General features: G+C 32.7%; 1 protein-coding gene across 1 annotated transcript; it reads right to left on the minus strand.

Moving 5' to 3' along the window:
- Positions 1-656: 656 nt before the first annotated feature.
- On the minus strand, positions 657-12,455 carry LOC308641504 (E3 ubiquitin-protein ligase Mdm2-like; the record flags this gene model as incomplete). The annotated part of the gene is made up of 2 exons (XM_081280195.1): positions 657-1,699; positions 12,372-12,455. 2 exons carry the CDS (start codon positions 12,453-12,455, stop codon positions 1,091-1,093), a joined length of 693 nt encoding a protein of 230 aa, XP_081136321.1. The 3' UTR covers positions 657-1,090.
- Positions 12,456-18,556: the final 6,101 nt, after the last annotated feature.

Genomic DNA, 18,556 nt, shown 5'->3' on the forward strand with positions numbered 1-18,556 from the left:
TACAAAGTGAATACATTTGCTCTTGCTGCAGAACATTTTCTCTCATGTGGCTGAAAACACTGCTTGCTCAATGAATATTTTGTGGTAATGCAACAATCATCAACAACAAAACTTCTCTGACAGCTCATGTTGTAGAAGACAGAAAATGAATTGAATCATTAATTAACATATTATTTAATAAATCTGGTGCTAATAAGTGTTTTTTATGTTTATTTTTTTTATTGGTTGTTCACAACATTACAAAGCTCTTGACATATATTTCATACATTAGATTGAAGTGGGTTATGAACTCCCAATTTTACCCCAAATGCAGACTGCACTCCAGTAAGATTGGCAGCGACTATGAAGTCAAACAACAAGTGCTGGCGAGGATGTGGAGAAAAGGGTACACTTGTACATTGCTGGTGGGACTGCAAATTGGTGCGGCCAATTTGGAAAGCAGTTTGGAGATTCCTGGGAAAGCTGGGAATGGAACCACCATTTGACCCTGCTATTGCCCTTCTCGGACTATTCCCTGAAGACCTTAAAAGAGCATGCTACAGGGATACTGCCACATTGATGTTCACAGCAGCACAATTCACAATAGCTAGACTGTGGAACAAACCCAGATGCCCTTCAATAGATGAATGGATAAAAAAATGTGGCATTTATACACCATGGAATATTACGCAGCACTAAAAGATGATATTATGTTTCTTATACATATTTTTCTCCTTAAATGAAAAGTACTAAGTAATTTCATTTAAATGTCTTATATTTTTTTAAAAAAAGAAAATTAGGTACTTCTCACTTAAGATTGAGTTGAAATTATTTAAAATGAGGGGTGAGGGTAAAAAAATGAGCTATATTTATCTAATGTAAATTGTATTAAAAACCCAAATATAAAATATAAACAGAAGGGAAACTTTCCTAGAAGGGAATACATACTAACTAATTTTCCTCCCAAGGTAGGAAAATTACATTACAAAGAAATCTAAGCAGTTTGAGTTTCTTGCTCTTATAAATGTAATAAGTAAAAATAAAATCCATAGGGTCAAAATATTTAGGGTTATAACTAGAAATATATAATTCTACTTTTATGACAAGGCAGTTAGTTGAAATAAGTTAACACAATCATTTGAATTGGTTGTCTGCACACTGGACAAGGCTTATTCCTTTTCTTCAGCTTCTTTGCACATGTGAAGCATGACATAAGATGTCCTGTTTTACCATGAACAATGCAACCATTTTTAGGTCGACCTTGGCAAATCACACAAGGTTCAATGGCATTAAGGGGGAAACTAGATTCCATACTTTCTTCTTTGTCTTGTGTTTCTTCCTTCTCAAACTCTTTGACATCTTCTTGACTGCTATAAATAATGCTATTTGAAGTTGATTGCTGAGAATAGTCCTCACTTTCTTGTGACTGGGAGGTTTGTGTGATCTTATCATTTTCCTCAAAACATGATTCTTTGGAATCATTTGCTGTAATTTTTTTACCATCAGGCACATCCAAGCCCTCTTCTGCCTGTGTTGAGCTTTCTAATTTGTCTTTCTCAGAAATTTCCCCTTTATCTTTCCCTTTATCTTCAGGAAGCCAGTTCTCACGAAGGGTGCTAATAAGTGTTTCTGAGAAAGATGTTGCAGGGGTAAGGTAATAAGGAATCCCTTGAGTGGGAGTAGGGACAGTTTGTGATAAGGAGTCATTAAGAAGAGATTTCTTAAGTAAGATAAAAAAATTGATTAGACATCCGAAGGAAATAAGCAAGTCTTGTGGGTTTCTGGGGAGGAGAGTTTTTAATCAGAGGGAATAGCAGGTGCAATGTTCTGCTCTAGAAAGGATTCTTGGGTTGTATTCCCTATAGACAAGGAGATCCAACATAGTTGAGATCAGAGATCTAGCATGAGTGAAGAACCTTTTAGACCATTTAAGGACTTGTTATTTTATACCAAATGGCTTCCTCATTGAGGCAACCCTGTAGGAGACTAAGGACACCAGTTTAAAAGTTTCGCATCAAAATCACATGGTAACCTAAACCATGGAGATATCATGGACCTGGAAAAATAGTGATGAGTTTCTGGACACACGTATTTTCCTTTCACAATGACTACCAGCTAAGAATTTGGCCATGAATTTCAAATTATTCCACTCTCCAGATAACTCTTTGTTCTTTTTTTTTCTGGTATAATTGGGTTCTTGTCCAATAGCATACACTTCATAAATGTGCCATAAGAAGTGATATTTCAACATCATGATAGTCAGCAAAGATGCATCCACTAGTTCACGTGGAATAAACTTCTGGTCAGAAAATGTAATATAAAGCAACTTAGAATTTCTTCATGTTTGGATAAACCTGAACTGTTTTGGTTTGCATTAATATGTCATGGAAGAATAATGCACAGTAGAACCTTCAAAAGTCTTTAGTCTATCATTTACATGGGATTGTCCTCAAATGTTTTGTAGTGTACTCATGCTAGCTTCAAAAGATGTTTTGCTTTTGTTTTTTGGTTTGTTATTTCCCCCTGTGTTATAATAAGTTTATGATTATTATAGCCATATATTACATAATATATTATTATATTTAAGTGCTCTTTGAAGGAAAATCCCTCAAACATAACATGGCCTCCAAAATTTTGCCTTCCTTTAAAGAAACTTCTTCACATCTAACCTACACCACATTTCACTCATTATTAATAAGTCACTTTGTTTTCTGAAAATATAATCAACCCATATATGCTTTTATCTTTAGTAACAAACAGTATTTTATTAATTGGCTTGAACTTTGTTCCCTATAGCTATCTTTGCTTCCTCTTAGTACTACCTTGTCCTTTTTCTTTTTCTTCACATTGGTTTAAAAGTTCTCTTTGTAATTCTTTTCTTAGCATATGATTCACTGGTCATTCTCAGATAATGAATATAAAAATCCATAAACTTAAATCCATAAACTTCAGGGCTTATTTGGAAATATAATAAATATGTACTCAAAGAAAACACTTGCAAAGTGCAGTTATTTCGACTGGTCAGTTTTCATAATGGCTGACACAAAATTAAACTAAAAAGTATTTTTCTTTTTATTTTGTTTGTGTAATATGAGTAAAGTTATTTAAAATTAAAGGGATCCTCTCTCTAGTGTGGGTGTGAGGGCCATGTTGCTATATGCACAAACTTGAAGTGATCATCTTCCTCAATTTTGTATTCTCGATACTCACATTGCCTCCCCCAACCCCATCCTGCCTTTCCTATTACTCCTCTCTCCTATTCTTCCTTATATTCCTCATTGTCTGACATATCTCTGGATTATTTTTCTCATCTACCTAATGTAAAAGCATGCATTAGGATTCACATTAGGCTTAGATTCTCATTAGCACTTATGTCTAGGTTCAACATTGCATTCTACTACTTACTCAATTTAGTAACCTGGGAAAATTGCTTAACATTATTATTCCCTGGCTTACTCACTATACATTTAGAATAATACTATTATACCTAGGTTTTTAGCAAAAGTTAAAAGTATCAATATATTTTTGAGATATAATAAATGCTTTTAAAAATTTAACCATTTTAGTCAGCTTTGCATCTCTGTGACCAAAATACCTGATAAGAATAACTTAGAGGAGGTAGAGTTTACTTAGGGCTCAGTTTCAGAGATTTCAGTCCATAGATGGCTGACTCCAGTGCTCTGGGTGCAAGATGAGGCAGAATGTCATGGAGAAAGGGCCCAGCTGAGGAAAGCTTCTTAGTTAGTTCATGGTGGGATTAGGAAGCAGAGAGAATGGGGGAAGGAGGCCCTGGGAAAATCCCCCTTTCCAAGGCATGCCCCCAGTGACCTATCTTCTCCAGCCATAAATCACCTGCCTAACAGTTAACACTCAGTCCACTCAAACTTGGATGGACCGATTAGGTTATAGCTCTCACAATCCAGTCATTTCACACCAGAATATTTCTGCATTGACTAAGGAGATTTTAGAGGAAAATGCACATTCAAACTATAACACCATTATCATAAAACTATTATTATTTTGCTTAAATAACTAGTTTTTCCAATTGCCTAGCTCTTCAATATCACTTACCATGAAATCTCCACTTAATGACTATGCTTCAGATAGCTATCTCAAAATTTTCTTTCTTACTTGATTCCTTTTGTAATTTATTATAATTCAACCAAAAGTTGTTCATATGAGTTCACGGGACAAGTGAAATCTTTTGAACACACATGAAAAAACTAACTGTAAATATAAATGAATGAATGAAGGGAAACCTGCATTTATATAAATATTTAAGATTATTTTATAATATTATCAATAAGCTGTTGACAGAACATTAAAGACAAAATAAAACTTGTAAGAAAATATAACCACAGATAATCATATTTTGATATTAAAAATGAATTTCTTATGAATCAATTATGAAAATTATAAATTCTATATAAATGTCTTCAGAATTCATCATGACTGGTCTTAAGACTGAAATCCACTGTGATGGAGCTGATTCATATCTATAGGCCTATAATTCTAAGAATCAAAGTAGACATGAAGAATGTACACCAAGATATTGGGATCCTATTAGGTTCAGTGAATATAGCAAAAAATCCACTTTATATTTCTATACATACTGTCTCACTACAGTTTCATGCATGTAAATTGTAAGTTTATTCACTATTTCTTACGAAGAAAAATTTGTACTCTTATCAAACCATCCTACAACAAAAAAACCCATACTATATGGAATTAAAACATACTACAATGAAAAAAGTATACCTTTTGTTTCAGTGCTACCTGTATAGAAAATATTAAAAATACTTATTAAATGAATAATTTATTTGGATAAAAAGCCAGTTTGAACTAATAAAACTTCAAGAATCCTGGAATCTTTACAAATTTGATTTTTCTTTCACTTTCCTTTAGCATTTATCAATTAAAACAAAATAAATCAATTTGTACTTGGTCTCTGTCCACAGGGTGATGCTATAGTAATTATAAGATGAGAAAAAGCTCAATTTAATACATCAATTATTTGCAGATAAATTGTTGATTTTATTATATTTAGCTGTTTGAAAACAGTTTATCCTTTGAAGAAGTTTTAGGTAATTCTTATTTTAAGGAGCAATGTGATATTGCTATTTTTAGGAAAAGTGCTTATTATAATTCAACCAAAAATTATAAGGGATTTGATTTTGCTCACTCAATTTCCATCACCATGAGCTTTGTGACCACAGGCAAACAACTTAAACATTATGTGCTTCAAATTCCTTTTCTACATTCAAAAAATTCAGAAATTCAAAATAGTACCTCATAATATTCCTGCAAAGATTAAGTGAGATGATACAAGAAAAGTGGAAAGAAACTCTGTAGCATGTACAATAGACTTAATGTAGATATCTGAAGTTGCTAGCTATCACTTGCTCTACTCACAGGCCCATTTTATCATATTTTAAGCAACTTAGGATTTGCATAGAAATAACTATGATTATTATTTTAAACCTAGAGATAATATTTACATTTTCCCTCTGCACAATGTAGAATAAAATTTGCAATTTAATTGCCTTAAATCCTGTATTTTCACGGTGAAATACAATTCTTTGGACTAGTTTGGAATTATTTTTGTTATAGATCAAAGGGGAAATAATAGCATATTTTTCTATATTTCTCCCATTGACAGTTGTGAAAGACATATTTGATTTATGACAACTGTTATTTTTATTCATGCATCTTCCAGACTGTCCAACTACATGTGCTAGGACAAAAATGTCATGCTTACTTAACTACTCCTTTTTTTCTGAACAGGATTTATTAAACTATTGTAGAGTAAATGATGCAGCTAAGGCATAATGAAGTGTTTATTCACTTGTTTTGCTCATAACAAAAATATGCAATATTGACTTTCTGGCATGTTTCCTACAGGGTGCTCACATCTCTGGAAACTAGCTTTTTTATTTTAATGTTTTGTGGCTACATTACATTCATACACTACCTCTGTATTTCTGTTAAAATGAATGTGATTATCTTACAATAAACTGCTTATCCTCAGGTGATAAACAGGAAAGGCAAACCTTACAGAGGCAGAGAAAAGAATCTCAGTGAAAGAAGTCATTTTAGAGAGTACTCGGTCAAATCAGTGAGAAAACAGACCAAGGATAGTTAAGGTGTTTGTATGAGCACAAACAACTAAGGACAGATTTGGGATGAGAATCCAGATCTCCTAATTTAATGTGTATTCTACTGCATTGTGAAATTTTTATATTTAAAGGATAAAACCAAGATGTACATAAAATATATGTGTGAAAATATCTCCTTAAGAAATGGAATAATTCCCAGGATAAGTAAAATAATATTTCACTCTCTGGAAAACAGAAAATAAAAACAAGATCTGAAGAATATTTGGCTATGCAAGGGGAAAATGATTGTAAAAATGAGCACTTTTACTTGTAATCATTTCATTTTCCTCCAGGTAAATTATGAATCTCAAGGAAATAGTTATTTGAAATATGTGGTGGTTAATTATCTGATTTCTTTCCTAACCCAAATGTTAGGTGTGATTTATTGAGTGCTAAGGTAATAACAAATCCTTTCTGGAGACACAAGGCCTCTGACAGTACTTTGAAAAGTTTTATTTAGAAATTAAACATCTGCCTGCAAAAATTGCCTCTCAGTACTCTCTCCTTAACTGCAACACCAAGGTCTTTTGATAATTCTAAGGCAATTTCACTTACTAGTAGTTTATCTGAAACATTCAATCATTGATGTCATTTCTATATTAAAATTTTCAAAATTACATTTAGGACTTATCAACTGACTTGAAATATCATATTTTACACTTTCCTCACTATGATCATATGCAAGAATTTTGTTTTAATTTTAGATACATATAAGTCCTGGAATAAAATTTCCTTCCATTACTTTCAAATGCTTCACAATGATGTGGTGGCTCCGTGTATATGACTTCTAATTACCTGTCATTTTTTTTTGCTTCTTGAAGACAAAGATATATTTAAGGATTTTTTTCCACTTTAATATTTTTATACGCCTAAAACAATTTACTAGCGTTTATTAATATCTTTCTAAAGATAATGTGGAAAAAAATGGCAGGCTTACTTCTACCAATACATCTTTAGTGCTGCCACATAAATAACTAGCATGTCATTGGAAAACTTTAATAACTTTTCCACTTTGTGGAAAAATCAACTTCTCTTTTATATGTCAATTATTATTCAAATAGTGTGAACATTTGTGAAAATAGTTCATAGGGAGGACTTATAAATTGGATTTACAATAAAAAATATCAATACATAGGAAAACTTAAATAGCATAGCTTTCCAAATGATATTGGTGAAGGATGGTCAGAAAGAAAGCAGAAAAGAAGGGAGTGGAGAGAGAGAGGTTATGGGAGGGAGGAAGGATGTACTCAGAGGCAGAGGCTGAGAGTGAAAAGAGGAATTAAGAAGAAAAATCATTCGCCAAAATCTAATATTTTGGTCATCTGATTTGTTTGCATTTAAAGGTATATTTCTAATGGAGAAAACTGCTACTTGTTTTCATAATATGAAATAATTTATAAACATTAATTTGTCACATATGTCCTCTTAGGAAAAAAATTAAGAAATAGGAATATATAGGTCTTATATTATTGATTATTATTCCTTCAAAAAATTCTAACACTGATATTTCCTTACATTTGTAACAAAGAATAAAATTAAATTCTGTAGGCATAATTTAAATCCCACATATTTACATAAAGGTGAGCAAATGAGGAGCTGTCCTAATGATTCTTTTCAAAAACCACTGAATATAATTTATTCTAAGGAACTGTTTAACTTTCATTGCACCATTAAACCTGGAAAGAGAAAATTATTTCATTTTATCTTAACTTTATCAACAATTAAAGACTTAGCGAAGCCCCCTAATTTTTTTTTAACAGAGGAAGCATTTAATAAAATTAGTCTTAGGTATAACATTATTATACAAAACAGAGAGAAAAATAAAGGCAAATATTCTCAACAAAATATTTGCAAACTAAATCCAACAACAATGCATTAAAGGAATTGTACACTATACTAAGTGAGATTTATCCCATGTATGCGAGGCTGATTGAATACTTATAAATGTTAAATTAGTGTAATGTAATGTACCACATCTATAACCTAAAGAATAAATATCATATGATCATGAAGAAAAAGATGAAGAAAAAGCATTTATCAAGACTCAACACTTATTCAGGATAAGCACTCTCTTTAAACTGGGAAACTTTCTCAAGTTGATAAAGAATACCTACAAAAAGCCCATAAAGGATTTCCTGCATTCATTCCAAAAGAGATGTATTGCTCTATTATACTTTCTTGTTTTTCTAGCTCATCTATAGTCATTTTGTAAAAGCTGGATTATTTACATCCAATCAGTGATTATTTCATGAACTGAATATCACTAATATCCTTGGATAGAATTACATCCCAGCTACACATTTTTCTTCATCTAAGCAATGTGAATCCCTCTAATATATGGTACTTTAGTATTTTAATTTAATGCAAAAATTACAGTTCTGTGAGAAAGCTTTTAGCACTTCTTAGAAAAGCACTTAAACAGAAATTTAAATTTATGTTTTTAAAATATAGAATTACTGTATATAAATTTTGGCTAACATTTTTTTAACTGTCTAACATGAGGTAAACTTTACTAAAGACATTCTTTCTAATGTCTGAGTTATTTGTTTTCAACTCTTTCCAAATTTGATCACTGACAACTTCCAGGAGCTTATGCCTCTGCTTTCATTGTAATTTAACAACTACTTAATTAGGAAACATGGGACTTAACTATTTTTGGTTTTTATGTTTTTCAAACATTTCATGGCAATCATTCAACCTGAGATATGTGAGAAGCCATAATGAATAATTTAACTCCATCAAATTGAACTAAGAGACATTTATCTACTGAAATCATTCAGATTATTCTGAAAAATGTGAGATTTTATAAATTTTATTTGGTGCTTAATCTTTATTAACAATTAATATTATCATTTTATACAATCTCTTGATCATGTTATAATTTCATTTCAAAACCACCAATTGATTAAAGAGGCATTCGCCTCCAAGTATTTTCCTCTTTGTCTGATTAAGGAAACTCTTAGCTACAATTATTTTGGCCTTAATCAATAATCTGAAAATGAATATTAATTGCATTAATTTGCATTTGAATCACTCTGCTAATGGTAATTATGAGAACTATATCTATAATAACCTTTCTTTCAAATAAACACATTAGAGTAATTTTTCTGGAAATATTATTTCTTCATCCTCCTCCTCATCATTTCAGTTTGTCAGCTAATTTCATGTGCCTTTGTATCATTTCTTGTTCTCTATGTGGGTTACATGGCATCAATCCTTTCCTACAGTTGAAAAACTGAATCTCACAGAGAATAAGTGGTTTGGATCTGGGGATTCAGAAGTTAGAAAAAAACCAGAAAGACAACTTGACGTAATCTAATAATTGTCACTGTCAAGCATTTAACATACCCAGAATTTCATGTAATAGACGATAACTGTAGACTTTCAGGATAGGAATATCCTCATTTTATACAAGAGAAAATTAATGTGCTCTGAGTTACTGAGTCAATGTGTGGCAAGTTTAGGATGTAGATCCAGTGGTGTGTAATGCTATGCAGATTTCCTTCACAGTAAATCCCAGGAATCACAACCTCTAGGCATCTACACTATCAAGTAAATATAATGCACACTTCCTTTCAAAGCATAAAGCTTTGGGGTAATTGCGGTTATTGTGATAAAGTCCACCCAAATAAGCAGAGTCTGTTTTAATCATCACTCCATGAAGTTTTAAAAAGTATACAGCAGTTAAAAAAACAAAAAGGAAAAAAAAAGTAGCTGTATGTGATGAAAATAAATTAGAACTCCAAGCCATTAAAAAAAATGTGCATGGTATATTACACTGCAGAGTGAATGGAGATTTGCATATCATTGTGTTATCATTAGAATAAATTATTCTCATGAAAATATCTTTAAGACAAAAGAATATTTGTTTCAAAACAAACAAAGACTGCCTTAGATTTTTATTCCATGGGGAAATTACCAGAGTGTTTACGTGAAACTAAAGAAAAATTCATTGGGATACTCTCACAGAATCCAGGGAAGCTGATAAACAAGAAACTGTTATAATCTATGGCCTTACAGAAGTGGAAAAGGACATAATTTCACACTTCATGGCAGCCCTGGACATGAGAGATAAGTCATTCACAAGTACTGCTCAAAATTTTTTTATATACCTGGTTATGCCTAGAAAAATAAAGCAGTTATTTCTTTGAATTTGTTACTTCATGTGATGTTGTGCTGGCAACTATTGGATTTTTCAATTTTCATTTTTATTTTTAAATTATTTTCAATTATGACAAAGATGATTCAGCTCTTTTTTGAAAAGATTTATTCAAAAAGGAATATTTGAAGAATGTGCTAATAGTTTGAATAACTGCAATTGTTTTCTTGGTTTGTTATTACATATAAATAACTAGAGTAAATAACTAGAAAGTTATTCAGACATAATTTTTATTCAAATCAAAAATAAGAGAGTATTTAGCATACCAAAACAAGCATATGAAACAGAATGTGCATATAGTCAATTCTATTGTACTATGTATTTAAAAATGGCTAAGATGTATGTTTTGTTCTATGTGTCTTGATCACAAAAGAAACAGTAATTAAATGTGTAAATGTTTTAATGGGAAGTCAAAAACTTGAAATAATTTATAGAAGAATAAGGAAGTGATTTATGGGAGCCATGAACCGTGAGTGATTGGGTAAGCACTGACTCTTCTTTCTTGTGTCATTTTGTCCAGTGGTAGCTGACTGGATGGGTGACAATGTATTGTTTGCACCATCCCTTAGTTCTGTTCCTATCCCCACTCAGAGAAGGGTTTTATGTGTAGGCTGCAGAAGCAGTGACCTCATCAGCATCTATCATCAGCTCCCATGACCAGCATCCCAAGGAGCAAATGTCCTCTCATACATGCAGGAAAGTAGCTTTCTACATACAGTAACACTATCTCGCCTAGTTACCAGTGTGCATAAGAGAAAAACAAGTGTCCTTCAAGATAATATGTATGTGGACTTGCTGGCCTAGTTTAAGGCACTGGCAAGGATGTTGTATTAAAATACATCATGTGATCAAAACACAGGATGAAAACAAATTAGAGGAGGAGAAGTTTATTTTTGGTTCTCATAGTTTTAGAGGTTTAGTCCATAGTTGGCTGCGTGCATTGCCCTGGGCCTAAGGTGATGCGGAACATCATAGCAGAAGGGTCTGATGGATCTAAGCTCATGGCAGCCAGAAAGCAGAGAGAGATAGAGACAGAGATGATAGAGATAGAGATAGAGATTGAGATAGAAGTAGAGATAAAGGGCCAGGGACAAGATTTAGTCTCCAAAAGCCTGCCCACCCCACTAACCTGTTTTCTCCACCATGCCTCACCTGCCCAAATTTACTACCATTCAACTTATTAGTGCATCATATGGATTAATCCTCCTATGAGGTTACAGCTCTCATAGTTTAATTATTCCTAAAAGCCCCCCCCCCCGAAACTTGCTGCTTTGGGAACCATGATGTCAATATTATTAGAGAGTTGTCATATATTTAAAACAATAGAAAATCTTATTGCACTTTTTTTTCAAAATTTGAAGTGTAAAGAATCTGGATTGTCAATATTCTAACATAAAATATGTAGAGATTATACATAACAGAAAGAAATTGTGAATTATTAGCAATGCTCCACATGACATTCATTCACACATATCCTTAAGGATATAAAAAATGTAAAATACTTTTCCAATAGCACTTGAGATTTAAGAGAAAAAAATGTAGTATATTTGAGCATAGTTTGGCCAGGTGATTTCTCTAATGGATAAACATTTATTGCATCCATAATGATGAAAATAGACAATAAGTTTAAGTGTGATTATATTGTTAAGCTACCCAGTGATTACTTCTTAATTTTATTCATCATAGCTTAAAATGGAATTTAAAGTTCTTTCCAAACTTCTCTAGACATCTAGAGTATATTATAGTACTCTGGAGAAATTTCACATGTGTAAACATCTGGCAGTTAGCATGAACAGTCAGAACATCCATATATAATATGGATGGTTTCTCAATGAATATCTTTTCTTATAAAATATTAAAAGATATGTTTTAAACCATGTAAGTTAGAAAATATCTTCAGAACATTCAGACATTAAATCTTTTTTAAATATGTAGAAGACAGAATAGGGAATTCACTTAATAGTTTAAATATACATCAGTGCATCTGTTGTAGTAGGTCATCAATACTTTATACTTAACATTCATCTGTTTCAAATGTTTGAGAAGCTCCTTGACAGCTTGATGGATTATGCTCTTACTATTTCTCCTTCTTCTCTCTCTGTCTCATTTTCACTCGAAATGAGAGTACTGAAGAGTATCAAGTAGTTTGCATCACTGGACATTTGTTCAGAAGTAACTTACTTAGTGTGGATAATTCATTAAAATATAATATCTGCCTAACAAAATAACACTGTGCCAAGGCCATTTTTATAATATGACACAAAAATAACTATTTTTCAGTGGACCAACCCATGAAAAGAACATGTATTAGTCTTTTTGAATGCTACAACAAATCACTGGGTAGCTTAACAATATATTTTTTAACATAGATTGGAAGACTAGAAATCCAAGATCAAGATGCTGGTTGGGATGATATATGGAGAGGCCTCTTCCCCCAGCTTGTAGACAGCCATTGCTGTGTCATTAGGACTATACATAGAGAGATCTCTGGTATTTTCAACTCTTTTTTTTTTTTAAAGAGAGAGTGAGAGAGGAGAGAGAGAGAGAGAGAGAGAGAGAGAGAGAGAGAGAGAGAGAGAGAGAGAGAATTTTTAATATTTATTTTTTAGTTCTCGGCGAACACAACATCTTTGTTGGTATGTGATGCTGAGGATCGAACCCGGGCCACGCGCATGCCAGGCGAGTGCGCTACCGCTTGAGCCACATCCCCAGCCCTATTTTCAACTCTTATAAGAGCACCAGCATGATCAGATTATGACCCCAATTTATGACCTCATTTAATCTCACTTGCATCCTTAAAGGCTCTATCTCTAATACAAAAATGGAGAGATGAAGGGATTCTGCACATGAGTTTGGGGAAGACAAATTTAATACATAACAGAAATTTAACTCTCAATTTTAATATAAAAAGTAATAAAAAGATGAAAAATATAAGTCTTGTGTCATTGTGAAAAATATGGCCACTTTTTAAAACAATGAAATGCATTTAGTAGAATAAAAATATGAAGCAACTTTCTTTTTCTTTCCTCTGATGGTTTCTTCAAATTCTCCTTCAGTGCTACTTGTTCTCCTGCTGTGCAAAATATAGGCACATTTCATAACAATCTTGGTAATATGTTATTGTAGTCAAAAGAACAGTCTCACTTAACAAATGAAGGTATGTAGCCCTGTTAAAAAATTAAAATACTCAAAATTCTGGATTTCGTTGAAGTTAAAGATTTTCCTCTTTCCTAGTGTAGTGTTATGCTGGGATAGGGTATTTGGATTTTCTCTTTCCCCACCTAGTCTAATTTCTTTTTGTAAAACTCATATTTCCAATAAGAGTTTTAGGGAGTCTTTAAAACTTCTCTCAACTGTAAAATTCATATTTCCAATAAGAGTTTTAGGGAGTCTTTAAAAAAAACTTCAGAAGCCTCTTCCTGTTACCACCATTTCCCAACAGCCTTGCCCATCACCCTTGGACCTATCACCTTTGACAATCACTAATTTTAATGATATATTCTACACAGTTCCTTTCTTACTGACTTCTCCAACAGTTGACATGGCCTAGAAGTGGTGATTACTAATGCTGAAGAAGATCTTAATCTTTTAAAATATCTGAGAGAGTGCTGATAATCCTGACTTCAAGATGTGAGGATATTTGGTTCCCATATATTCTTCTGGCCTTTATACTCATTTTATCTTAGTCTAACATACATTTTTATATAAAAATTTCAGAATTTCATTTTTTTCTACACATATTAGAAATGACATAGTGCAACAAACACACTGACATGCTAATCTGATGCTTGCTAAATTAAGGATTGTCACAATGATCATATGTCCTTCAGAAAATGTCAAGTGTGTACTATAATGCAATATATTTTTTTTGTATAGAAAAATTTTGGAATACACAGTGGACTTCAAGAACTTTAATGTCATCACCCTTATAACAAGTGGCAACAACCTTACCTCAGACAAATATTAGTTGGTGAAACCTAATTAATAACTTCAAAGGAAAACCAATTGGACCTGTAAAACTTTCCAAACTCAAATAAACACAAATAATATTGTAGTATACTGGCTTAAAAAGTTAGAACTTCTTCATCCACATGTCTTCAAAATCAATTTTGTGTTTATTCCCATTAAAAGAATCTTATTTTCTCAACTCTTGAATTTGGGGTGACCTTATAAACTATTTTTGCCAATATAATTCAGAATATTTTATTCTAATTCTGAGCTTAATGCTCAAGAAAACTTGCTTGATTTAGCAATTTTGGGGGCAGTTCATACAAGTATCCAAATCAAGCCTGATGAGTGATAAAAATCATATCACAGTCATTCCCATTAAGTTAACTTCCAGCCAGTCACTAAACACATGGCAAGACAATCCTAGACTGGCCAGTACCCAGCTGACCAGCCAGCTGATTGTAGAGAATGAACAAGGCCAGTTGAGATCAATACACTTAAGAAGAACCACCCAACTGATCATTGAGATGTAAAATGATTCATCAAAAAGCAATAGCTAACAGATACAAATATATGAATATTGTTTAAAAATTTGTCCATACATGTAATGCATGGGAAGCATCCAGCATTTTGTAAACATTTATATCCTTTTGTGACTTTTTAAACAGGTGTCAGTAAAATTAATATTAACCAAAAATTTTGATCACTTTTCAAATAAACACAATTTTATCTCTTATTTACATAGTGAGATAATAGGCCCAATTATTTGCTTATGCAAATATGCATAGCTTATGCATAGCTTGCATATGCAAACTATGAATCTATATAGAACAGGGATTTTTCAGTATAGGTATCTAGTATCTGATAAATTATATCAGTCTATTATTTTAAAATACATTTCATAATTTATTGTCAAATGTATACATTTAATGTTGTGATACAATATAAGTGGAGTTGGAATTGCAGAGAGAATGGCAATTATTGAGTATTACCCTTGATCTTCACTGAAAGACCAAAAGGCAATATTTAGTATTTAGTCAATCCTTTAGTATCTTTTATGTCAGGCAGAACTGGAAGTGCATTTGGGTTATTCAAGTTTCCCAGTGCTAGAACAGGGAGTGGGAGAGATGTGAGGGAAGTGTTTACTATTGGCATTGAATATTCAGGAACCAGAGATGCCAAATTTCTTGTTGTGACTCAAGTAATTTTATACGGGAAAGAATTAGAATACCTAGAATCCCATTAATACCTATTCTGAAAACAGAAACTGACTGAAAGAAAATATATGCCCATATAAATCTAGTGGGTTTATTTTTGAGTGGCTTTAATTGGAATTTTTGCTACTCATATGAAATAGAGAGCTTAAAGAAACCAGGAAATTAGTCTGATTTTGCTGTCTCATGTCTTAGACACGGCGTCTGATAGAAGAAAAAGTCGGCTATAATCTATATACTGTGGGGTCAGGCTCCAAATTCCTCAATAGGACACCCATAGCGCAAGAGTTAACAACCAGAATCAACAAATGGGACTTACTCAAACTAAAAAGTTTTCTCTCAACAAAAGAAACAATAAGAGAGATAAACAGGGAGCCTACATCCTGGGAACAAATCTTTACCCCACACACTTCAGATAGAGCCCTAATATCCAGAGTATACAAAGAACTCAAAAAATTAGATAATAAGATAACAAATAACCCAATCAACAAATGGGCCAAGGACCTGAACAGACACTTCTCAGAGGAGGACATACAATCAATCAACAAGTACATGAAAAAATGCTCAACATCGCTAGCAGTCAGAGAAATGCAAATCAAAACCACCCTAAGATACCATCTCATTCCAGTAAGATTGGCAGCCATTAAGAAGTCCAACAACAACAAGTGCTGGCGAGGATGTGGGGAAATGGGTACACTTGTTCATTGTTGGTGGGACTGCAAAATGGTGCAGCCAATTTGGAAAGCAGTATGGAGATTTCTTGGAAAGCTGGGAATGGAACCACCATTTGACCCAGCTATTCCCCTTCTAGGTCTATTCCCTAAAGACCTAACAAGAGCATGCTACAGGGACACTGCTACATCGATGTTCATAGCAGCACAATTCACGATAGCAAGATTGTGGAACCAACCTAGAAGCCCTTCAATAGATGAATGGATAAAAAAAGTGGCATTTATACACAATGGAGTATTACTCTGCATTAAGAAATGACAAAATCATAGAATTTGGAGGGAAATGGATGGCATTAGAGCAGATTATGCTAAGTGAAGCTAGCCAATCCTTAAAAAACAAATGTCAAATGTCTTCTTTGATATTAGGGGAGTAACCAAGGACAGGGTAGAGATGAAGAGCTGGAGAAGAAGATTAACATTAAACAGGGATGATAGGCGGGAGGGAAAGGGAGAGTTAAGGGAAATTGCATGGAATTGGAAGGTGAGCCTCAGGGTTATACACAATTACATATAAGAGGAAAGGAGGAGTAGGAGAGAAATTATATAAGTGTAAGAAACGATTTACAGTAGAGGGGGTGGAGAGAGAGAAGGGGAGGGGAGGGGAGGGAAGGGGGGATAGTGGAGAATGGGATAGACAGCAGAATACATCAGTCACTAGAAAGGCAATTTGTAAATCAATGGAAATGTAACTGATGTGACACAGCAATCTGTATACGGGGTAAAAATGGGAGTTCATAACCCACTTGAATCAATCTGTGAAATATGGTATATTAAGAACTATGTAATGTTTTGAACAACCAACAATAAAATAATAATAAAAAAAAGAAACCAGGAAATTCACACACTTAATTTTCTCTTTGAGAACTTTAACTAAATGGCTTTCTAGATGCCCTTTAAAAGATGAATGGATAAAGAAATTGTGGTGTATATACACAATGCAATATTATTCAGCAGTAAAAAAGAATAAAATTGTGGCATTTGCAGAAAAATGGATGGAATTAGAGAATAGCATGGTAAGCTAAGTAAACCAGTCCCCCAAAACCAAAGGTGAAATGTTTTCTCTGATAAGTGGATGCTAATCCATAATAGGGCCAGTGGCGTGGGGTCAGTGAAAGAACCTTGGATTGGTCAAAGGGAGGGAAAGGGAGGGGAGAGGATATGGTGATAGGAAAGATGGTGGAATGAGATGTACATCATGGAATAAGATGGACCCTTAGTACAATTATGATTGCATGAATGGTGTGACCATAATTTGTGTACAACCAGAGAAGTGAGAAATTGTGCTATTTTTTTGTGTACAATGAATCGAAGAGCATTCTGCTGTCATGTATAACTGATTGAAACAGACAAATAAGTAAATAAATAAGAGTTTTTATATAAAAAGAGACTCCACAGGTTACTATATTATCATTTGCTTTAAGCTAAGTTTGACAATAGAATTATCAAGTCACTTCCTTCCTTGACCTAGCTTTGAGGTTAAAGGTCAGGTGTCATTTTTCTTTATGCTCATGCTATTGGTGTTCTCTGTGCCATTATTTCCATCAAAAGTAAGGAAAGAAAAGTCAGGTTTAAAGAATAATGTTTTTAGAAAAAAATGATGGGAAAATATGTAAAGCAATCTTAATGTCAGTATAATATAATACAGACTTTCATTTATATCTTCCTGGTCCTTCTGGCATGTGAACGTGAGACACTTGAAGAAGGGAAACAAAAAATCAAGAGCATGATATTTTAATGAACTTGATTATGATGATTACTGAACAATGCATATGTATATCAAATTACATTGTACCTCTTGAATATACACACTTTCAAATTTCAATTACAGCTTCATAAAGTTGGAAAAAAAAGAGAAAAGAATCTTATTACTTTTCATATTAAATGGCCTTGTCTTGAAAGGTAAGGATGATTGTTATTAAAATCATCATATTATGTTTCCATATTATATCACTGTGGAATAAAAGAATAACTATGTATATGCCAGAATATTAACACTATTGTTTCTCAAAATGTGATTGCATAAAAACAGAAAAAGAGATATCAAGGTGACAGCCCACATTCAGAGCTGAGTGGTGATTAGTGATCTAAAACCTGAATAAATATTGAAGTCTCTGGGTACTCTTCCAAATTCCCATGATGATCTTTTTTGAAGTGTGAGTTATATTAGATTATATTCATTATATTTATATAATGAATTATATAAATTATATTCATTATATTATATTATATTCAATATATTTATAATGAGCTACTTAAAATTATATCAGAATAATATTTTGTAGATGAGAAAATAATAAGTTAAATAATTAGTTAAGTCTCTTAGTTGTTAGTATTCTGAGTTGTTTTGATAAGTTTCAGAGTCATATTAAT

The sequence above is a fragment of the Spermophilus citellus genome (genome assembly GCF_964194105.1).
Source record: "Spermophilus citellus genome assembly, chromosome: 2".
Classification (NCBI taxonomy): domain Eukaryota; kingdom Metazoa; phylum Chordata; class Mammalia; order Rodentia; family Sciuridae; genus Spermophilus; species Spermophilus citellus.